Here is a 23537-nt window from a genome sequence, read left to right as displayed (position 1 = left end):
AAGTTTGGCGAGGTGGTTTCTCTTTAAGCTCAAGACTATACCCGTAGTGGGGACTGACTATCCAACTACTTATCAACAAGTCACGTAATCCTTTCTATGGCTGGCGTGACCTTGAATATCGTATTCGTGAAGGCATTTGTGAAAGATCCGGAGAAGTTTGGTTCGTATTTTCAATGTCAACAGATACAGATCGATGCGACTCTGTGAGTCCTAGTCGAACTCCACTTTTTAGTGTGTTCCTTGAGAAGAATTTGGATTCGATATCATTATCATCTTTCGGCTCTGGACCATCTGAGTGTATTCTACTTCAAATCTTGTATCATTATTTTAATGAGTAAAATCAAAATACTAATCCTGTTTGCTTAGTTCTGTTTACACTTGAATAACAGTTATCGATACCAAGTTAGGCCAACATTATTCGTGGTATTCCGAAAATCGGATATACCCATTATGGCACATTGGACGAACCATTTTGCCATCATATTCTCAACCCAATGAGGGGATATGTTTTGAACGACGTATCCATCTTCGAAGAACACAAAATCTAGACCTTTTGAAGAATACTCCTTTGGTGTTATCAATAAACTGCAAGCTTGCCACATATTTTTCCAATGAAACGCTTCAACTTTGCCAAACAAAAAAGGGAAACACTAGACACGTATCCTTCCAGGGCGGTTTCACTTCGTCAGACGCTCGCTTTTATTGTGGAGGATTCCATTATAAATGTACACACGACTTACTGCGCTTAAATACGCGACGGGTAAAGCATCTGCAAAAAGGAGGGAAAAACGATTGTAAATATATTGCGAGTGAGATGGTGGATCAGTAGCAGCCGGCCCGGCCCTAGAAACCAATACTCACAACACGGATTTGATGACCCATGGCGTGTCCGGGCAGGTTGGTGCGGAATCGTGCGCGGACACTGCCGCTGTTACCGTGCGAACGGGTAATCTTGCCCCAGATGGCGCGGATGGTGGATTTCTTGTTGCTGCCCGGATGGTTACGCTTGGTCTTGCCACGGTACACGTACACGCACCGCTTGCCAACGTAGAACTCGACGTTCTTGCGGTTGCGGCATCCCTCAATCTTCAGCAGTGCCTGTCCCTCGTGCTGGTTGCGCTGTCCGCGCTTGTAACCGGTGAACACAGCCTTCGCCCACAGCCGTCCGTAGCTCTTCTTCGGGCGCGGCAGCGACGGTTTCGGCGTGCGCTGTTCCTTTGCCCGCTTCACACGAGCACGGATCGCTTCCGGGGTTTGGCGCGATTTGCGGTCTCCCTTCGGAGCGGCTTTTGCGGCGTCGGCTTTCGCACCGGCCTCAGCCTTTCCTGCGGCCTTCTTTGGGGCGACCTTCTTGGCCGGCTTCTTAGCGGCGGCGGCGGTGGCAGTATCAGCCATGTTCAGTTAGGCTACGATGAAGAGGAAAAGAAAAAGAAAAAAAAACACACACACAAGGCGATTAGTGCGTGGCGTTCAAGGAGAATTAAGCCGAACATAAATATCCATGAAAATCGGTCGTATCATAGATCGGTAGTATCATGAACTGAGCTTATTTCACAATCCGAGCCATTTTAGTGCTCGCTACGAGGAATCGATTCCGTTTCATGAAACACGTCCAAACGCTTCTCACTCCGGCGGCACACTTCGATTGTCAACAATCCACATTGAACACTGTATTTTGTGGAGTTTAACTCATCGTCACAGCTAGAGCCACGGCGCACCACAAGTGTTGCATCGTGAGCGATAGATTCTTCACGGTTTACAACTAAATACGGCGGTTTTCATGGATATTTACACGGATTTTGGGATGTACCTCAAACAAAATGTGTCCAGCTAGCATACACGATGCCGGAAAAAGAGAGAGACAAGAGCAGTGGTTGAAAGGTGCTGTCATATGACGTTCGAACTGCTTCCGCTTTCAACCGTCATTCAACGGAGGTAGCGCTATACGGGATGGTTGAGATCTTGAAACGTGTAGCATCGCGTTGTGAAACCGAAGAGGGATATTCCCTCTTCGGTTTAAATAAAAAATAATAGATTTTAATATGTTTTTGTAGGTCGTTCCAACAAATTGATAATAAATTTATATAAAAACAAACGCTTAAACGCACAACAAACAGCAAAAAATATTACTCATGCATGCAAACGAATCCGACACGGTATGAAATATTTCGCTGCTGGCAAAATCGGAATGCTTGCAGAGGCACACCTTTTCTGTCTACACTTTGCCGGCCTGCTTTGTTTACGTTGGTTTGCGTTTTATTTGTGCGATCAGCAGCGGTGCAGTTCCAAAACTAAAAGTTTACCTAGAATTATCTAATTTTTCTCTCATCATGGATGATAGCGATACGCCAACATACTCAGAAACAAAATTAATAGAACTCATCAAACGGCAGCCAGCGGTGTGGAATAAGCACGACTCATTGTACAAAAATAAGGTCGCGGAAAGGACAGTATGGAAAGAAATCAGCAATCTTTTAGAAACAGATGGTAAGAGAAGCTGCCGCTTAGCCAGTAAGTGGAAATGAATTAACCCTTCTGCTGTATCATTTTCAGTTACACATCTCAAGAAACGATGGCACAGTTTACGGGGACAGTATCGCCGTGAGCTACGGTTGCCACGCTCCTCCAAGTGGAAGCATTTTCAGCGATTAAGTTTTCTTTCGGAAAGCATGTCACCGATCAATGGTTCACCACACTTTCGCGCCGACGACGATGAAGGTAAGTGATGGACACATTTGCATCCTTGGGGACGTATTCTTACTTATCGTCCTATTGTACTGCTTTCAGACGATCCAATCCGAATTGAAAGGCCACAAACCAAAGCACCATTGGTGATCCTACCCAAGGAAGAACCATTCGAATGGGCCTGCGCTTCTACTACGTCACCGCAAAAAACAGCAGCAGTAGCAGCAGCAGCACCATCACCACCAGTTCAAGCGGCACCGCCGGATCTCAGCAATGAGGGCAATTACTATTTTGCACTCAGCCTGGTAGGCATCCTTAATTCCATCCCAAAAAGACAAGAGCTATCCGCTCGGTTGGCCGTTCTGAACGCGCTGAGAGATTTTCAGCAACCACGTGCGGAAGAATGTTTGCAATCGCAGCAAGAAGATCGAAAGCAGGTATGATAGAATTTGTAAGAAGCCTTAACGATTCCTACGTAGCGTAAGTTTAGTTGTTTAAGCTAGATGTAATATAGTTTTCTTTTCATTCAATGGCGTGAGAATAATAAACGTTAAATCTACTCACTTTAAAACAAAATGCTCCTATCAGTTTATAGAACTGTAAATCGGATATAATCTTATTTTTTCAGAATTTTGCTAAAAGTTCGAGTAAATAAAAAGTTGAAGGTGTTTTAATTTGAATAAAAACCGTTACAGAAGTCCTCGTTCTACACAGCAAGAAGAAAAAAAAAACTAACTAAAACGACACATATTTATTAAATATACTTCCTTTCCTAATTTATTGTTCACAAATCTAATACAATCGGTTGATTTGAACAGCTTCAACGCAGTATAAAGAACGTTGACGGCTTTAATTAAAACTACAACACCAGTAACTTCTTATTTGCTAGCAATGACATTCTGAAAATTGCACCTTAGCCTTGTGACATAATCTTCTAAAAGCTGCAAGCAGCACGAAAACGATTGAAAACGATCAAGAGTAGAGGTGGCTCTACTCTTGCTCGGACTTGGTGGACTTCTACATCAATAGAAAGAAGAAGAGGTAATTAAATTTTCATTAATATTTAGCAACACAATTGAACTACTTACAACAAAAGTTATAAGCGTCCCAAGTTGCCGGCTGCACGGGTAGCCCCAAATTTCAAATCAATTGGATTCCTGGAGCCGGAGAAAATAACGGTTTGGCTACCAGGTGCATCCGGATGCCTCAAACACTTGCCGTGGAACACTTGCCCCAATTTTCGCTTTCCAGTTCAGAAAAGTACAAAACCAACAAACACGCATTACAGTTTTTACTAATATCACTAAGAGGTTTTATTGTTTATCGTTTGTAGCTTTTAAGATTGTGATCAAAGCGTATTTCGTATTTAATATGTACAAAAAAAAACACGTTAACAAGCTATTTTTTATTTCCGCGTTCGATCGTCTTCTTTCAGTTGAACCGTTTTTTTCCTTCTATCAGTCTATCGAACAGTGTGTCGACATATGCAACAACATCCTTCTCGTATTTGCAGGGAATCTGGCGGTTAATCGTAGCAATCCACACGCGCTACGCTCAACTAATTGAGAGCTTTAGATAAAAAAAAACACGTTACCATAGTAACACAGTTCTTCATGCAATCACGCTTCACTCGTGAATGTTTCGATTTATGGTTTTGTTTCTTCCTCGCACTATAGACGACCATCTGGCTGTGTGTGGAGAGAAGATAATAGGATTGGTAAAATTTAAACGTTTAACAGCCTCAAGAAGGCCTCCATTTGCCGCCAAAAACACAACAAACCAAATCCCTAACTGATTTGATGAAAAATAAATTAAAGCTGGCACTTCGGTTCGGTCGGTTTCCTAGCAACACCTGCCCTGCACGATGGTGGTACATACACTGTTTCTTATTTGAATTGAGAGCTAATCCGTATTGACAAAATCTGCCTATTAATCAAACACTAATAAATCAGATTTGCATTGACAAAAACCGTTAAAAGTGGTTATTAAGGCAATTTTGTCAATAGCGAAGATTTATGCAAAAGAAACAGGAAAACAAAAAGCGAAACCACCTGAGCTTGATCGCAAAAATGGGAGTTTGCGCGCGTGATTATAGATCTAACAAAACAAAAAAGGAACCCGGAACACGGATGGAGACGGTTAAGGGAGAACAGACACACATTACGTAAAGTGGAACTTAAACTGGAACGGTGACCCGTGATGGAAGTGATGGAACGGATTACCTCCACCGAACCCATTCCGGCCCGCTTCCGGATCGAGCGGATCCTGTCCGGCATCGAACTGTCGTCGCTTTTCCGGATCCGTCAGCACCTCCTTCGCAGCGGCCACATCGATAAACTTCTTCTCCGCCATCTTCTTCTGATCGCCCTGGAAATTGTCCGGGTGCCACTTTTGGGCCGCCTTTCGGTATGCTTTCACAATTTCCTGCTTTGTCGCGGTACGCTTAACGTTTAGTATTTTGTAATAATCTCGCCTTTCCGCCTGCTTTTGTACGCGCTGCGCATGTTCAATGCCATCCTTCGCTCGCTGCAGATTATCGTTAATGTCGAGCGCTTCCCGGTACTGGGCGATCGCTTCATCGTACATTTCCGCACCAATCAGTGCTTCGGCCCGATCACACATTACCTCCGGATCGGGATAGATGTCGAGCGCTTCCCGACACCGTACAACAGCATCGGTAAACTCTTCCTCCTTAACGAGACAACTGCACAGCAGCTGCTTACCATTGTACACGATCATCGGAACGTCCGGTTCCAGCTTGACTAGTTTTTCGCCCCCCGCTACACAGTCCCTGTACCGCTGCTCTTCCCGTGCCTGCTGTGCGTCCACGTACACTTTATCCACCTTTTTGATTTTCTTGTAGAACGGGAAGCAATCTTTGTGCTCCGGGTCGAGCTTCAGACACTCGCGGATCTCTTTCAGTGCCGCACCGGAATCACCAATATCGTACAGGATGCGGGACAGCTGGTAGTAACCGTCCGTGCTGTCGTGCGACAATCGATTAACCGATCGGAAATCGCTAACCGCCGCCATACGGTCACCGATCCGCAGGTACATCTGGGCACGGGATTCACGAATCGGTACCGACCAAGGACACACCTCAAGCAGTTGGGTGAGCAGTGCGATGGCTGTATTAAAATCACCTCGCTCCATCAAATCCACACACAGTATCCACTGGTCGCGGGCTGGTCCAATGCGGCTAAAATGTACGTTTGCTTCCGCATTGTGTGGATCCATGCGCAGCACAACCATAAGGTCTAGCTCGGCATTTTCAAAGTCGCCCATCTTCAGGTACACGGAACCACGCTGCGCTCGGGCCGCGGTAAAGTCGGGCTTCAGTTCGAGCACGCGCGTAAAGTCGCTGATGGCAAATTTGGCCTTCCCGAGGGCGAAGTACACGGTGCCACGCTTGAAGTAGGTAAGATAGTTGTTTGGGTCACCCTCTGTAGTGAAGAAAAATAGGGAGAAAGTGTGTAAGTGAAGAAAAGGACATTAAAAAACAGGTGGATCAAGAACCTTCCTTCCTTCACCTTCATTTCAATGACCACCTGGCATGGGTATGTTTTGCATTTTCATTTTTCAATAACATTTCATTTAAAGGAGGTTCAAACTTTTGAAATGCATACAAAAACATTTTATAGAAATTTTGTTTCTTTTTGGAAATATAACTTTTGATTTAATTTTCAATTTATGCCCCTATTTTCTAAAATCACCTTATCGTCTTGGTCATATATTTTGTATGTTATATGTTTGTATTTTGTCGTATTCTAACGCTTGTATCTTTTCATCTGCTCATCGTATTTACATGAAATTTTCAAGAAAGGGAAGACTATTTGCTGTCGAGCTAATAACATTTGTTTGAGAATTGATTTGATCGAGAAAACTCTTCTTTTTTTTTGACTTTATCAACGACTAATCAATTCCTTGATAACCAACCGCTTTAATTTGCAGCTCAAAAGTCATTCATTTATTGTAACGGGAGCTTGTGTTTTAGAAGAGATTCAATGCCTATTCCGCATGCGGATACGGATTGAAATACTTTTAACCAGCCTTCACAATTTTAAACTATTTAAATAGGTTTTCAAAAAGCGATTTTAAAGCTAGAAAATTCAAAAACACTACACAAAAACCACAGAATTTTGATTCCGATATCTCCTGTGGCCCATGCCGGCGGCTTGTAGAGAGGACTGGCTTCAAAAGCAACTTCCAATGGACACGTCATTTCGAACAGACAGAGTGTGTAAATAGAAAAAGAATGAAGCGAAGGTACGTGTCTATGATACTGATAGTGATAAGTATTATCAACCTAAGGCCTGGTTATGTATGTGTGTTTGTTGTTGTGAGTACATTTACCATTTGTGCAAATAATCTAATACCCAAAATTGGGTTTAAAATTATTATTTAATCAAGTGGATACTTAACGATAGTCTTTTAGTAATGTTTAATACATTAAAAACCACTTTTGGGGTCCTGTATTGCACACACAACACTATCAACTAATGAACGTGCGTTTGGAGAAATAAACAATCAAAATCATCCCGCCTGCTTTGTTTAACAGTCCAAGCCTGACCATGAACGTGAAGATTAAAGCAGCATATGCACGCCACTTTGTGTGTTTCCAACGGTTACTTACCAACAGCTGCATGGTAGTGCGTTAACGCATCCGACAGCTGACCTCGGGCCAGGAAGTCTCGACCAATTTCTAGATGCCGATCGATTTCAGCTTGTGAGGCAGTTTCAGCACCTGCAATACAGAACGCTCATTTAGATGATTTTCTCATATGTTCTTGTATTGTTAATTGTAGTTAACAATTTCGCAAGTCAACTACTGAGCCACCAGGGAGTTTTGGGGGGAGGGACTGGGCGGTTTGTTTTGCTGCACGTATTGGACACGTCAGTTCATCGAGAGTTGCGTGGGAACCGGGGTAGGATTCGTATCCCCCAAAAAATCTTACCATCAAAGAACAGCTCTATTAATAGAAATAACAGCACAGTTCCCAACCGCCGGCTATCGGCCAGCTGTGATGAGTCGTGAATATTTAACAACATATCGGTGAACCCTTGTTTTCTCCGTCTTTTTTACCCCGTTTCGGTCGGGGGATCTCTCTTTCCACTGGTGCAGTCCCCGCGGGTACACGACAACCGGAAAAGTCCCGTTCGGTTCGGTGAATACTGTGGCACTTTGTAGTATCGGGGACGGGACACACTCTCTTTGATATGTTCACTTTTTTACGCTGGCCAATGTGCTGCAGCGATCTGCATCGCACCTTCAACTAATTTGTCTATTAAACTTACACACCGAGCAAGCAATACGAGGTGCACCAACTGTGTGTATTGTTTCTGAACTGGTCCGTTGTTTTAGCTTTTTGCAGCGATCCAAAATTTACGTGTTGACGTTCTGTGCTCCTCGTCAGTGACAGCTAGCAATGTGTGTGTTGCACGCTGATTGGTCGAAAAGGTTGAACCGCACGGTGGAAGATGTAAGTAAGTAGTGTAATGACACTTTATAAAAAAGATGATTGTAAAATTATGTTATTGTAAAAGTAGAATAGTAAGCAATACGGCCTGGCCGTTCTTTATAAATAAAAAAAAGTAGAATAGTTAAATAGTCCGTGTATAAAATTTGCAAGCAATATACCTATTTAAACCTTTTTTTTTGTGATTGTGAAATTTGTTGATATCTTTCACACATTTTAAATACAATTGATGTTTTGTGTTAAAACTGTTATTGGATTTTTAATTAACATCCTTTATCACCCACACACCCTACAATTACCAGTCAATTTTTAGTGCATGTTAGAAAAATCGTTATCTATTTCAAGATCCGTTGCGGAGCTCATAAGCTGTTTTGTAGCTCTTTAAGGGCATTGTTATTCAATTCGGATTCAATTTTTTACTCAACAGTTTCGCTAAGGCTGGAGAGTTAACATTTTTCCTGGCCAGTAGCCAGTAGAAGTATTTAACTGCAGACCCGAGCAGGCGACGACTTCTCCCAATCCTTGCGACGGAGCGGGGAGGCATTCCCCGCTCCGCGCGGAGGCATTGTAGCGCGAGACCAACATCCGTAGGGAAAACTGATCCTTTCAAACAGCCACAGCATCTGCTGATACATAATATTACTACTTTGGTTGACAGTGTTTCCTGTTAGTTGTTCCATCCAGCGCTTTATTTATCCATTCACCGATAAGAACGAGGGAAATTACGCCATTTAATGCTGCTCGTTTCATATATCATAACTTAAAGCCCCTTAACCCTACCGAATCGCCTTTCATCGTGCTTGCCACATGTGCAAACTGTGCGGATCGCGATTCTCCAATATTACCTCATCGATGATGGCCCGCACATCGTACGAGATGTCCGTGTTGCGCAAATCGAACTGCTGGAGCGTTTTATTTTCGTGGACACGCTGCAGCAACCGTTCGCCCATGGCCGGCGAGAGACGGTTGGAGGAGATGTCGAACCGCTTGATTGTGCAATTGAAGCGAATCAGCATCAGCAGACACTCCTCGATCTGTTCATCGATCGAACAGCAGCTAAGATTGAGTCTGTGGAAATGAAAGAATGAAATAAGGAGTACTTCTTTTTGTGTTCAGCAGAATTTGCCTCGGTGCTTACTCTTGTAAGGGCATGTAGAACACGCTGGTCATGATGAATGCGGCACCCTCGGTAAGGATAGGATTGAGCCTCAGGTCCAGCTTTTCGATTTGACGATGCCGTAGTCGCCAGGTTAGCTCTTGGACACTCTCCGGAGCTACAAGGGGGGAAGCAACAAAATGGGATGCATCAGTAATCCAAACAACTACCTGGCTGCAGCCCCTCGAGTGTCCCTTTGCTTACACAAAAAGTTGTTAGTTAGTATAACTTCTCGCACGTTCGGGAAAGAGTTCGGATGGATTGGCTCACAGAACGCTCGCAGCCCAATATCCCCACAGCGGCAGTGTGGGAAGGCGATCGTACGCAAGCTAGGACAACCCTTGCCAAGTGCGGCACTGATGCGCTTCATCATGGTTGGTTCGAGTTTGCTGCTGTGCAGCCGGAACTCCGTCAGCTCACAGCAACGCTCGAGACCTTGCGTCATTAGCTTCACATCCATCTCGGTAATGGTGGCACACCCGAGAAAGAAGTTGTGTCCCACATCCTTCACATCGTACGTCAGGCTGATGCGCTGCAGTCGACGCAAGTTGGCCAACACCACATCCAACGGTACGTGGTCACTGTTGTCCGACAGGGAGGGTTGCAACCGTTCGATGCGCAACTCTCGCACGAACGGTGAACACAGATCGACGATCCTCTTGATCCCTTCCTGATCGTAATCGTTCGGCTTAAGATGTTCCACCATCTCGGACAGATGCTGCTCGAGGTAGATCCGTATCCAGGGTTTCGTGCCAACCTCGATCGGTACGAAGCTACGCCAACGGTGATGAAAGGCACGCTTCCAGAACGCGTCACTACGCACTCGGGAGCATAGATTCTCCAGCGGAAAGTTTAGATCGAGCAGATCGAGCAGATACTGACGGTCTTCGCAGAGTGGTAGCTCCCGGAAATATGGGACGGTCATCCAATTGTCGGCTATCGCTTTCAGACAGAGTACCTTGAGCGGTTCCGGCACGTTTAGGTCCCAGTCGAGATTGATGGCATCCAGCAAACGGGTCTTGTCCCGGTTCAGATGCCGAGCGCACATGTACGCCCGGTACGTGTTGAGGTCCAGCGTGTTGGGATACTTCATTGCAGTGTCAGAATTCTTTAGTAATAAGTATAAATTTTTAGTTCACCATACAAGAAGCGTTCCGACGCACTAAACAATTCGGCGGGCACCGGGAGCAACAGACAACTACCCACTGAGGACGCGAAAAGTTTGATCGATAATACACCACCCACTTGTTGCACTTGGGACACGACGGCGTTCCACTACTGCCAAACGTCTGGTTGTTGTGGCAGTGCTACAACAACTGCTACTATCCCGTCTCGCGCCTGATGTTCTTCGTAATATTCCGATGCTTCCGATGGTAGGGAAAAACATTCTCTAAAGCGTTTCGGGAAAACGCACACATAACGTTTTTCCGAGGGTTTTTTTTTTGCTTTCTTTCACCAAACTTTCGGGTAACAACGATTGGGACACGATTGTGGGTAGACAAGCTAACGCCAGCTGTCAGGTCGCGTCTCGGGTTGGTGATGTTGTTGACCATCCATGTCGCGAGCAAGCCAACGTTTACGATTCTCGTTAGGTCTAAAGGTCTCTGTTGCTGACTCCAAACACACCATAAGGTTCGCAGGATGCAACTTTCCCTCGCACTGTTTTGACAATAGACCCACCTAGTGGCTTACTGGCCGGTTCTCATCATGTATCTTGCAGCTAGAGCATCGGATTTTGAAATTTGTCTCGCTCAAATCCATCATCCCTCAGCACATCATCCTCAACGATAAGCTCGTGTCGCGTGCAATTTTGCTAAAATTAAATACACCGATGGTGTTTTTAATGCCTTTTTTGTTATTGCCTTGGCGGGCCATCGACGCTGCGGCGGAAATCCTCTTGAAAATTATGACGTCCACCAAATACGATCAACTGACACACGAGAAATTCACGCTGCAGCAGCAGTACGATCGCCGATTTGTTGTGTTACCACACACATCTGTGGTTTTTATTGATTCGGACGCACCAACCCCACGGTCACGGGAAAAAAACGAAGGGAAAACACTGTTAAATCTGTTTTATACTTTTTGCTTCCCTTATTGGCACGGGAAACAGTCACTGTCACAGACCTTGACAGAGATATACATAGGGCATAAGGGCAGCCTGCCCATTTCTCACATTATCACAATTTTCCTAAATAAATCATTGCTCAAGCGAAAGGGGAAACATGCTCACAAGGTTTTCGGATGGAAAAGCATTTCCGTGCGATTAATTTTAATGGATTTACTTTAATTTTTGGTTGAAAGTAAATAATGGAAAATGGAAAAGCGTCCATGTGGTGCATTGGCGTAGCAGAGGCAATCAGCGTGCTAAAGTAATATTGGGATATAACGTGACCTTCAGCCATCAGACGAGGTGGCCGAGAGGTTAAGGCGTTGGACTGCTAATCCAATGTGCTCTGCACGCGTGGGTTCGAATCCCATCCTCGTCGTGAAGAAATAGTTTTTTGGGACCGGTCATCATCGTTATCACACCATTTTACGACCTGGTTTACTACGACATTTGACAATATTTTTCTCAAGTTTGTTGTTTATTTTTTGATATGCAACAAAAGAGAATCAATACAACTGCGCTTTGTGCTGGTGAATTTGTTTTTTAAGAAGTAAAAGAATACCATTTCTGACACAAAACATCAAAATGGAGTTGAATAAAATATTTATGTCTCGAAGCATTGCAGTTACTAAAGTGTGAATTAATTAAAAATTTAAAGAAAAATAAAACATGTTTGTAATTTGAAACGGGTTACCCCGGCCCACACATGACGAGGTGGCCGAGAGGTTAAGGCGTTGGACTGCTAATCCAATGTGCTCTGCACGCGTGGGTTCGAATCCCATCCTCGTCGAGCTCCTCCGTTACGGAGTGGGTAGAAGAAGAACCATTCTTTGTGTATTTTAATTACTTCTGCTTTCCCACAGGCAGATAAGTTATGGAATAAAATTTTCGTGCAATCAACAATAGACTCACAAATATAAAAACACAAAAATGGAAAAGCGCAACAACAATAAACACAAACCGGGGCCGGAGAAGAGGCTTTTTTGTGGTATAATCACATATTTTAATATATGTATATATATATTTATTTCTTGTTATATAATATTTTTTGGTATTTATATTCTCATATATATTCATTCTCTCTTTCTCTTTCTTTGTTTTGCTCCTCGTGTCGAATGAATTTTGAATTTTTGTGTGTGTTTTTTCTTCATTCTTTCGCTTTCTTCTTTTGCACGACAAACTACGCTTTGTTTACTTTTGTTTTTCTTCTTCTTATTCTTCCATGGGAGAGTGTGCGTGCATGCCTGTATGTGTGCTTTGTGTGTTTTATTTATTTTGTTCTGTTTGTTTTTCTTCTTCAGCAAACGCGTTCCCTTTATCATCATCATCATCATACGCCACGTGCTAGTTGCTACTTTTACAACATGTCTGTAAAACACACACACACACGATGCACACATACATACATACAAACACGCACACATACACACCCACTCTTTCTCTTCTGCCCACCTGATGATGGTGCGCATGTCTCGGTATGATAGTTTTTTTTTGTTTGTGTGTGGGTTTTTTTCTTCTTTTCTTCTTGTGTTTTGCTTCCTATATTCATTTCTCCATAAAAGTGGGGTTATTTTTGTCAGGCTTTTCCCAGTTTTGTATCATTTTGCTTGTTTTGTTTTCTCTTTTTCTTCTTCTATTTATTTCTCCTTTCTTATCTTCATTTTCCGTTTTCGCCAGGGGGGTTTCTTTTTCCTTTCCCCGGGGGAATGGCGGCACCAAACAAATGGGGGGACGACAAACTACTTATTACACTGGCTCCTTGGGCATTGTCCTTGATCCTTCCTAGTCGGTTTTTTTTAACCGTTAACCATTTTTGTTGTTTTGTTTTGCTTGCACCAAAAGCTTAAGAGCCATCTTCCAAGAGGTCTTTAAATGTATTTTTTTTTTCTTTTTTACGACAAAATAACAGCGACATTGCACACACACACACACTCACTGAGAGACAGACACGCTGGATCGTGGGCTTACTACACACATACACACGCACGCTCACACAACAGTTCATGCTTGGTTTTCGTTTCCTCTTGTGCAATGATGAACTATCGTTTCGCGGCCTTTTCTGACCGGTTTTGGTTGAGTCTGCTCCCTTTTTTTGCTACTGATCTTCTGAGGATCTTCCGCGGTTGGGCTCCAGAGTCCAAGAGTCCGTTTTCCGGCTAGTGCTACAGACAGGGTTTGGTACGAGGTCTCGCGAAAGTTTAAGTAAAAGCTCACAAACATTTCACCGATGGAAGGGTGTTTCTGTTGTTCGCACAAGGTTTAAAGAAAAATTCATAGAATTTTAATACCAAAACTATATTAATGACTCCATTTTCTATCGAAATAATCCTTAACGGATTCCATTGTCCTACCAAGCATATCGTTCGTTTTATTTTTTTTTTTCACCAAAGATACTGGACAAATAATTAATTTTGATTTATCACGCTCATGCCAAAACGCCTCACACACACGCGCGCCCCAAAAGAATTTCATAGAGTAAAAATCCTTAAAAGTACATCGCACACATGCGCCGAATTGCCATACATACTCACACACACATATACACACACGCATACACACGTACAAGAGGCGATCCTCCTTACATGGAGGTTGAAGTAAAAGAAAATCGGGAAAAACCTACTAACGAAAGCCCGCTGCTGCTGAAAGGGACAGCGAGAATGGATATAGAAAGGGTGGCGGATATCTCATTTGCTTAGGTACACGGTGGGACTTTTTGGTTGTTTTGTTTGTTTGTTTGTTTGTTTGTTTGTTCTTCCTTACCACCTACACAGGGACTGGGCTGGACACGATATGCTTCGAGCCGGACAATAATGAGATATCCGCATGGGCAAGAGGATTATTCTCGATCGAAAATGTGTAGCGTAGTTGAGTGTAAGAACGTGCTGAAAACGGTAGACACTCGGGGCTACCCTGGGCAGCCATCTTTCATAATGGTGGCGATCATAAATGACCACACTATCAGCACACACCATTTTGTTGAACCCATAAGTTTTGTCAACTACTGAGCGGATCACGCATACGCACACACACCACCGATTGCTTCTCCAATTCCCTAAATGTATGTGCTTGTTTAATTTTGTGTCGCATTGTTTTTTTTGTTTTGTTTTGTTTCTTGTTTAAAACCGATTACATTACATTCTTTGCGCTACTTGCTGTAGTTAGAGATGCGTTTGCGCTGTTTTCTTCTTGCTTTCTCTCCCTCTCTCTCTTTTCGCTTGATTCATTTTTATAAATTTCTTAATTTATGTTCTCACTTTTACTTTTGTTCTTATATGTATTTGTATATATCTATATGTATATGTATATCTATATATATATATGTTTCTTCCAATATATATATTTGCTCTTCCGCTTCTCTTTGCTTCACGCATGTATACACCGCAAACTGCGTTTAGCTTCTGTTTTTCTTTGTGTGTATTTTCTTCCTTATTTGTGTATTCTCGCTCGCTTCCTATTCTTCCCATTCTCTCCGTCTCTTTCTTTTGCAGTGCTTGGTGGTTTTTGTTTATTTTGTATGTTATTTTGTATTCTAGGTTTTAATCCACAATTTCCCATTTTTTCCAACCTATACAAGCACTTCTTCTTACTGTCTTTCTTAAGCTTTTGCGTTTTGGGTGGCTCTGTTCATATATTCGCTTTGATTTCATTTAGCATTTCCTTTTGTTTTGTTTATTGTTGCTTGCTTTTTGGCGATTGTGTATGTCTTGTTTTTATTCTTTCTTATTTCCTTTTTGTCTTGTTTTTATATGCTCAAGCACACAAAGTTTCTCTTTGTTTCGAGGTGTTGTATGTTTTTGTTTTGTAGATTTTTTTTTCACCTTAGAGACGTAACTTTTGGTTTGCTTCCTACCACTTGAGGATGGTTCCAATTTTTTCCAACACTCCAATAAGCATCGCATCACTGTATGGGACGATGTATTGTTAGACGGGGTAATCATCGGAGTGTTTTTGTCTACCTAACATGCAACTAATTTACACACGAACGCCAAATGAATTTCTGTACGGTGATTTAGCAGGGTGTTTCCCATGTTCCGGTTTTCAGTTCGTTAACACAACTTTTGCTGTTATTGTAGCACTCAAAAGAAGTAGTTGACAAGAAAAAAGTCATTTGGAGTAAACTTGCCGGATTTTTTGGAAGGACAATCAAGAAGCCAATAGGTAAAATGTAAAGGGCATATCGGTCTGCGCTTCATAGATAAAAAAAAATCTGACGCTAGAGAGATGTCCAGAGGAGGAAACATCGAGAACCATCTTGTATAAGACAAAACTGATGATTTTCTTTTACGCCTCATTCGATAAGAAAGGGCTCAGAAGATTTTTTATGGCCCCGTTAGAGTGGAACCAAGATCTCATCTTGTCATGTCATGAGAATGGCACCAGACGATCAAGCCCACATTCTTTTATTAGGTCGCACATACTGCAATCCAGGAAACGTGGTAGGCCACGATAATCGTGTCTGAAGCTTTGCAGCAAATTGGAATTAGATTGCAAGGACCAAACGCAACCGTACAATAAACCCAAGAAAAGCTGCAACTGAAAACTTCGCTAGTTCGAATGTTTGACTGCTCGTAAAAATTAAAATTTAATTTAATTTAATTGAGTTAAAGAGCGTATAGACACCACATTCTACCACCCTTACTAATAATGTACAAGCGTGCTGTCGGAATGGAGTCATGTGTAACAGCTTCCATTCACGAGAGAAAATACTAACACAGGAAAGAATATTATATCCCTTTTTTACCGTCTACCTTCGAATCTTTACATACACATTCCGTAAATTTGCAGAAGTAAGAAATAAAAACCAAACATGCATCTGCGTTCCGATAAATTACAAAGTGTGCAACCCAAAAAAAAAAAACCACAGACCTACTGTGGGAGGTTTCGGTTTTGTTTTACTAACATTATCTCCATTTCAATGCACCATTCCGGCACAAAATATACTACAAACATTTGCACTAATCATCCACCCTATAGCCGCACAAGTTTCATACCTTTCTTTCTGTTTTTATGTGTGTGTGCGCGCGTGTCTCAGTAGCGCTAATCCACCTTGCTTTTGTTACCGTTTTTTCAAGGCCTTTTATGCTTTACATGCTGCCGCTTGCATGCCTCTTATTTGTTCGTTTTATACACCTTCCTATATCTTAGATGGTTTGTTGTGTGTGTGCGCGCGCGAGCGCACATTTTTTTCGCTTTGCATTTGTATTCTTTTTTTTCTTTTAAATGTTTGTTAATATTATCAGACGGAATTTTTGTATTTTGCTTTTGCTGTCAACACTTTAACCCTTTTCTTAGTTGTGTTTGTGCAATAATATATTTTACGCCACGCCTACACTTAATGTTCAAACACCACTGTTATGTCGGCGATCAGCTCATAACAGTCCCGGCGTGTTGGGGAATGCGGGATGGGTCAGTGTTCTTTCCTGTCAACTAATGGGCTGAGGGACGAGCAAAACGGCAAAAAAGATCACGCACCTAAGGAAGGAAAATTTCCAAACAAAAAGGGCATTACCCTTACCCAGTGAAAAATCCGTGGATTCTAACTTGCCCCGCCGCCAAACCGGCCAAACACGCACCCGTATATGAAAGCTCAAAGCCTCTGTACTGTTTTTTTTTGCTGCAACTGTGCAGTGAGAGCTAATACGATTACGATTGTAGTGTTTCTCTTCCTCCCTTAATTATCCCTCTACTTCCTCTTCTCTGACCCACCCTGTACTACTGTAGTAAAGCGACACAATCACAATGAAATTGTACACGAACGACGAAACACGACGAACCGATAATAGTTAACAACTAAATACAACATTACAACATTGCCTGTACTATTGTGCCGGTGAATTAACACACTCTACTCGCACTCGTTTTTCCCCCTAGTTGAAAAGTTTCGCTTTGTACATACGATCAGGCTTCTTTTTCCCCTTTTCTGTATGAAGATGTTCATTGGGAGCCCCCTCCTTTTTCGAAATAGTTTTGTTTTAGCAAGAAGCGTAAGAGAATCTTAATTTGCGCTTCGTCTAAACAAGCAATTCGAGTTTCTTACAGATGTTTGGATCGATCGGAAGATCGACTGTGGAACGAAGCCTACCGTCTGTTCAAAGGCACCGCAAACAAAACAAAAAAATACTATAGTTATCCGCAGATGCGAGATCCCTCAGAGCCTCGAGGGATGACGATACGCGCTTGAGATTATAATGTTCTTATTGGCTTAAAAAAACAAAAAAAAAACAGCACAAAGATATGCCACGTTTGGAAGGAAAATGTATCTCCGGGTTTGAAGTAAATTAAACTGTCTGATAACCCACTTGTTTTGTGCTCCTTTATAAAACAGCCAGTTCTTGCTCTCTTCCTCCCTACCTCTCTTCTACATACCCAAGCATCCGATCAATTTGTGTACCTTTGGTTTTGATCATCTCATAAATTATCTCTCCCATTTTCCTATTGTTAAACATTCTTCACTAGTCAACACATCCATCCATGCACACACCGTTACAACGACAGTACTGTATATAAATAAGTTGTGCTATTTAAACAAGAAAACAACAGCAAAAAAGTAAACCGAATACTGTACGTATTTCTTTTACAGCAAACATTTGCAAAAACCTGATGCACACAGCTATAACACATACATATACCCTATTTCTCAAGTCTACTAACAATTAGCTATCCTATGGCAAGGGGGAAGATCATTCCCGGGCCAGCCAGCCAGCCAACCAGTCAACACAATCATCCCTAACGCACACTACACTTCCAAAGAAAAAAAAAAAAGGAGACGACGAAAAAGAAATTGGCTTCGGGATTTTCCTATTCCAAGATCAATCTCGATTTCTTTCTGCTCTTAACTGCCCCAATTTTTAATGCCATTGCCTTGGTTCGAGATAAAAGTACGCACACACACACACACACTATCTCGCACACGTTCCGATGTTCTTTGGTAGAAATATTACATTTGCTAGTATACAACAAAAAACGCGACAGTTTAAGAGTAAAACATTTGTTAAAATATATGCAGAACGATTGTTTGGTACGGTATCAAACAGAACTTCAACAGGTAACGGCTTACACAATTAAACATTAAATAAGGATGCACGTTTTTCGCAAATCTGTTTAGCTTTTGCGGGATAATTTACTATTTAAAACTGGCTAATGACTAGCATTCAAATAGCACTGTTTTGTGTGTATGTGTGTGCGCGTTTTTGTATAATTCGGCTAACAACTCAAATGGTCCTTACTTCCTTTAATTCTTCCGACCGGTATGAAAATAAATGCAAAATCGTTTACCGAAAGTGTTCCATAACAAACCAATTACACTCACTATAGGGCGGTTTGTAACGTAAAACCCACTAACGGTTGTTGCCGTTGCTAAAATTAATCCGATTACTTATCGACGAAAAATACGTAATTTGTTCATCCATGTTTAAGCTTTTTTTGTGGAGTTAAAGCGCACTTAAAGAAGATAACTACAAACAGTAACTTAACAAAGTATTTTTTTCCTTCTTTTCTTGCCCAATAGAGCTAGACGACGCGATTTTCCGTTATCGAAGAGAGTGGGTAAAATATTTCCTGGCCCTAGCTCTTAATACTATTGCCGAATACAAAACAAAAGTACTCAAAAGGCTACTAGAAACTCGAATAAATTTAGCTAGATTTAACTGGAAATAATGTAACTAATAATGGCCATGTGTGTTTTTTCCTAATTGGACATTAAAATTAAACGATAAACGAATGAGTGGTTTAATGAGATTGCATTACACAGTAGTGATGTGTACACCAAGTTACGCTTATCAGTATAATTCAGCGTGGGGATTGTAACAAGCATTATTATCGCGTAGCATTAACAAGAAAACGTTAACGTTAGATTTTTGCGTTAATAAAAGGGAAAACGCACTGGGAGGGACTGAGAACGTAAAACCAGATTCACAACGCGTTACCGGAGCACCGGTAACGCGCGTCCACGTGTGCCGTGAGCCTTGTGCCCGATTGGATTGCTAATGCCATGCACTAAACACATCAACCTAACCGCGTACGAGAAGATGTTAATAATACTAAATTTAAAAACACCTATCGAATCAATACCGCTATACCAACTATACGAAACTGACTCCGGTGGATACAGACGATATCGTTTTACATCCCTGCGTGCTACAACAATCTTATCGTATATAAAGTTTCAACCCTTCTTCCTTCACACGCACACAGTAACCCCGGATAGGTATAACACTCTCTTCCTATTTTGTTCCATTACGCAGAAATAAATCGCACTTTGCGCTTTGATTTGGTCTCTCCAGCGTCGACGAATCCTTCTCACAAATTCTAAACACACACTCTTTTTCTGTTATGCGTGTGTGCTTTGGACGTATTTCCCTGTGCTCTCTGAAAAGTTTTGGCTAACAAATAAAAACCTATAAAAAAAAACCCTGCAGTGAAGGTGATAAAGAAAAAAATACAACGTTTTCTTAACTATGATAAGGAAGATGCTAACGCTACCAACGACACATATTATATCCATTTGAATTCAAATCAACTGTTTGTCTGTTCACCATTTTCATCACACGCACATGATAACAACCGCTAAATAGAGACGTTCATGTTTGTGCGTGTGTGTGGGTGTTATGCCCCACGGGCCTTTTTCGCTAGCGGCCTCTCCATCAATAACTTCCCATTTTTACCTTGTCGTTTCCACGGATTGTTTCACCAACTAAATACACCCAATCGGCAACTTAGCAAACAATTTTCCTTTCCGGCCCAAACTCCGGATTCGTGAACGAAAAGCCGGAAAACTCGTCCTGATTGATGCATCGTATGATATCGTTCGGTACCGGCGTTAGTACCGGGTCCTCCTTCGTGAACTCGGTATCGAAGTTTAGTGCATCGCGAGCACTTCGCTGTAGAGAGAGAGTTATAGAGAGAAGAAAAAAATTCAGTACGAAGTTTTCCACTGCCACCACCTGTTAGCGATCGGTACCACTCGTGGCCGGAATGGTGGTCGAACTTTGCGCTGCTCCAGCGCCTCCCAGTCCATATCTTTGAAGAATGGATGACTTCGGATTTGGTTTTCTCCATCGGTGCAGCCTAACCGCTTTGCCGCATTTTTGGTCATAAATCCTGAAATCGAGCAAGTTTAGTGAAAAATATTCGCACCGATTGTGGGTAGCTTCACCCGTGTGGGTTACCTTTCAGAATCGATACTGCTTCCCGGGAAAGCCAAACCGGATACAGGACGTCGTCGCGCAGGATCGCCTCGAACAGATCGTCCTCGTTGTCCGCCTCGAACGGTGGTTGTCCGGCCATCATTTCGTACATCAGCACACCGAGCGCCCACCAATCGACCGACGGTCCGTAATCGAGCTCCTGCAGTATCTCGGGCGCAATGTAGTCGGGCGTACCGCAAAACGTGGACGTTAGGTTGTCGCCGGTGATACCCTCCTGAAGTATTTTCAAAGAAAGAGTTGCTTGGTTAGCGCACCACACACAGGAACGTTTCTATCGGTATTGTCCCGCCTACCTTGCACATGCCAAAGTCGGCCAGCTTGCAGTGACCTTCCGCGTCGAGCAGTATATTGTCCAGCTTCAGATCACGGTAGATGACACCGTTACGGTGGAGAAACTGCAACGCAAGCGTTACCTCAGCGGCATAGAACGCTGCCCGCGGCTCGTCGAACTTGCGGGCCCGTTGTATCTGGAACATCAGATCGCCACCGTTCACGTACTCCATCACGAAGAACAGCCGGTCGGGCGTCTGGAAGCACGAGTGCAGCGCCGTCAGGAACGGATGCTTGGCGGCCAGCGCCAGTATGCGTTTCTCCGTCATCGTACAATCCACATCGTCGTCCTGCAGGATTACGTCCTTCTTCAGCACCTTGATCGCGTACACCTCGTCCGTGCCCTTCTTTTCCGCCAGCATCACCTTGCCGAACGAACCCTTGCCCAGCACCTTGATGAAGTTGAAATCGTTCAGGCACACCTTGCCCGGCATAGGTCGCGCATTCCCATCGTCGTCGGTGCCTAGATTCACCAGCATGCCCATTGCAGGGCCGCCAGATTTGGACGTTTGACCACGTCCACCACCGTGCATGGCTGCCGCGCCCAGGTGGTGAGCGCCGAGCTCACTTTCTGCCCCACTTTTGGTGGAGAGTGTGTCCAGCGAGCTCGTATCGTCCGAGCGCTCCGACATCGATAGGTTATCACTAGGCGTTTGGTTAGAGTACTGAGTTAAGATAGGAAAAAAAAAAAAACGAGACAACGATTATTATCGGATGTGCCCTTGTGTGCTCTTTCGCTGTCGCAAACGGAATTCTACCTTAGATCTACGGGGTGGTGTTTTATCCATGGTGATGCCCATCTCGTTTAGCAGCTCCGCCAGCTGCTTGGTGTTGATGCCGCAATTGTTCGCCACGTTGCCTTCGCAGCGCCGGTGGATATTCATGCTGCACACCTCACACTTTAGCCCCTGCCTGATAATACCGTACAGCAGCGACCCGCAGTGATCACAGAACGTCAGCCGTTTGAACGAGTGCACTGAAAACCTATGTGGCATATTTACATTGAACCGTTGGGCTGCTTCCGTTGGTGTCGGTTTGGTTTGCTGAAAGAGAAAAAGGAAGGGAAGATTAGAATGATACTGAACCTTAGCGATCGAACCTTGGCCGTACTCACCTCATCCTTTTTCTTTGGACATTTGGTTACGACCGAACTATGGCACCGCTTGTGGACGACGCACGTGCAAACTGTAAAATCGGGAAAGAAATGCGAAAGCAAAACAGATCGCCATAAGCGATCGATCAGTAGCTGCATGGCGTGACGGGGGACTCAATATTCAATCCTTCTATCGAACCGAATTTTTCCGTCATCTTTCAATTACACTCTCTGCAAAACTGCACTGCAGAGAAAGAGAGACCGTTGAACGCAAAAGGCAACACACGAACGGAAACCATACTTCAGATGAGACAAAATCAAAACAAAAACAAAGCTCGATTGATCGTGCCGCAGTGTGAAAAGTTGTCAGTTGAAAGTGAAAGAGTGTGAAAAAACAGAATAAAATAGGAAAAGCAGAGAAACAGCCCTCAAACGATCGGATCCCCAGCAGCGTGCGAACGCTAATGAACTTAAACGGGTACAACAACATGCAGAGAACGAAATCGGTCGGAAAATTCATCACGACATGCACGATGGAAAACAGGTTAGAAGGATCATTCGAGAGAACATGATCGTAAGTGAAACAGCAACAGAAACAAATGAAAAACCGACGCCACCATAGAACGAAACATGTTAGAGGGTGAATGATTCAAGAAAGGATACCATTAAAACGTGAAAATTATTTCCCCCCCAAAGAAAGCTGTGTTAAATAAAGTGGTGCAGGTATGTAGGCAACAGCTAAGTGAAGTGTTCAGATCGAAGAAACGAGAAGCGACAGGAAACAAAGTTTGTGTTAAGCAACAAAAGACGATCAAACTTGAAAAAAATCCGACATAGAAAATAAAGAGTTTTGCATGTCGATAGAGTGTAAGTGAAAATTTGAATTAAAACTAAACACACATATAATCACAACCATCTCTCTTTCTTGTCCGTTTCTTGCCGTTTTTGATCCCCTCCCGTACTCGGAAGCTCGACACTGAGAGGGATACGCAACATCTGCTTACCTTGACACTGATAGCCCTGTTTGCCTAATCCCCTGTAAGAGGTTCGAAAAAGAGAGAAGAAAATGTGCGACACGAATAAAAAAACGTTACAACTTTGACCAAGGAATAGGGGGGAGGTAAATTGTCCCTTAAAGGGCTGTTTGTAACATCCGATGGATGCTGCTGTTGGTCTCATGTGATTATAAACTAAAACAAAAACTTCAGTAATGTTAGCTGAAGAGGCAAAACTGATGATTAGTGGTTTTAGTACTGTTAATTTCAACCATTTGCAACCTATGACAGATAGGTGATGTTAGTGAAGTTAACAAAATATGTGAAAAATATTAAACTTCTTCATAAACAAGACTGTGAGTTAATTGTGAAGTCTGCATTGGCTCCCAAATACAGAACTCATTAATATTCTCTTCACAAAACAATGTTTTGTTAGCAATACGGTCTGGCCGTTCTTTATGAATAAAAAAAACAATGTTTTGTCA

The 23537-nt window shown here is 42.9% G+C and overlaps 7 protein-coding genes and 2 non-coding genes across 10 annotated transcripts in view; 4 read left to right on the top strand and 5 right to left on the bottom strand.

Annotated features, from left to right (window-relative positions):
* Positions 1-23537, bottom strand: part of LOC126558677 (cleavage and polyadenylation specificity factor subunit 4) — a 500167-nt gene that overhangs the window by 271093 nt on the left and 205537 nt on the right. The gene's annotated exons all lie outside the window — the stretch shown is intronic.
* Positions 1-23537, top strand: part of LOC126557508 (probable methylcrotonoyl-CoA carboxylase beta chain, mitochondrial) — a 142554-nt gene that overhangs the window by 85942 nt on the left and 33075 nt on the right. The gene's annotated exons all lie outside the window — the stretch shown is intronic.
* Positions 1-23537, bottom strand: part of LOC126557207 (protein kinase C) — a 283290-nt gene that overhangs the window by 250198 nt on the left and 9555 nt on the right. The window contains exons 5-11 of one of the 2 annotated variants that reach the window (XM_050212894.1): positions 23062-23093; positions 22079-22149; positions 21723-22007; positions 20928-21629; positions 20596-20848; positions 20388-20527; positions 20118-20307 (exon numbers count right to left, since the gene is read on the bottom strand). In XM_050212894.1, the coding sequence (XP_050068851.1) occupies positions 20143-20307; positions 20388-20527; positions 20596-20848; positions 20928-21629; positions 21723-22007; positions 22079-22149; positions 23062-23093 (1648 nt within the window). In that variant the 3' untranslated portion in view covers positions 20118-20142. The remainder of the gene's footprint in view (positions 1-20117; positions 20308-20387; positions 20528-20595; positions 20849-20927; positions 21630-21722; positions 22008-22078; positions 22150-23061; positions 23094-23537) is intronic. The other variant, XM_050212895.1, reaches the window with a different exon arrangement.
* Positions 733-1925, bottom strand: LOC126559181 (60S ribosomal protein L35a). Its single transcript, XM_050215300.1, has 3 exons — positions 1811-1925; positions 862-1406; positions 733-769 (listed from the first exon to the last, which is right to left on the bottom strand). Exons 2-3 carry the CDS (start codon positions 1393-1395, stop codon positions 746-748), a joined length of 558 nt encoding a protein of 185 aa, XP_050071257.1. The 5' UTR covers positions 1396-1406; positions 1811-1925; the 3' UTR covers positions 733-745.
* LOC126560071 (uncharacterized) lies at positions 2326-3128 on the top strand. The gene is made up of 3 exons (XM_050216233.1): positions 2326-2487; positions 2554-2718; positions 2788-3128. The coding sequence occupies exons 1-3, from the start codon at positions 2331-2333 to the stop codon at positions 3126-3128; spliced, it is 663 nt and encodes a 220-aa protein (XP_050072190.1). The 5' UTR covers positions 2326-2330.
* Positions 4838-7773, bottom strand: LOC126557849 (dnaJ homolog subfamily C member 3). The gene is made up of 3 exons (XM_050213753.1): positions 7641-7773; positions 7319-7429; positions 4838-6128 (listed from the first exon to the last, which is right to left on the bottom strand). Exons 1-3 carry the CDS (start codon positions 7732-7734, stop codon positions 4846-4848), a joined length of 1488 nt encoding a protein of 495 aa, XP_050069710.1. The 5' UTR covers positions 7735-7773; the 3' UTR covers positions 4838-4845.
* Positions 8954-10411, bottom strand: LOC126558072 (dynein regulatory complex subunit 5). Its single transcript, XM_050214011.1, has 3 exons — positions 9523-10411; positions 9301-9436; positions 8954-9230 (listed from the first exon to the last, which is right to left on the bottom strand). Exons 1-3 carry the CDS (start codon positions 10409-10411, stop codon positions 8954-8956), a joined length of 1302 nt encoding a protein of 433 aa, XP_050069968.1.
* On the top strand, positions 11726-11807 carry Trnas-gcu (transfer RNA serine (anticodon GCU)). The gene has a single exon. It is a non-coding gene; the product is annotated as a tRNA-Ser (tRNA).
* Trnas-gcu (transfer RNA serine (anticodon GCU)) lies at positions 12137-12218 on the top strand. The gene has a single exon. It is a non-coding gene; the product is annotated as a tRNA-Ser (tRNA).

The sequence above is a fragment of the Anopheles maculipalpis genome, chromosome 2RL (genome assembly GCF_943734695.1).
Source record: "Anopheles maculipalpis chromosome 2RL, idAnoMacuDA_375_x, whole genome shotgun sequence".
NCBI lineage: Eukaryota > Metazoa > Arthropoda > Insecta > Diptera > Culicidae > Anopheles > Anopheles maculipalpis.
The sequence above is the reverse complement of the archived record's forward strand: the minus strand, read 5'-3'. Positions and strand labels throughout refer to the sequence as shown.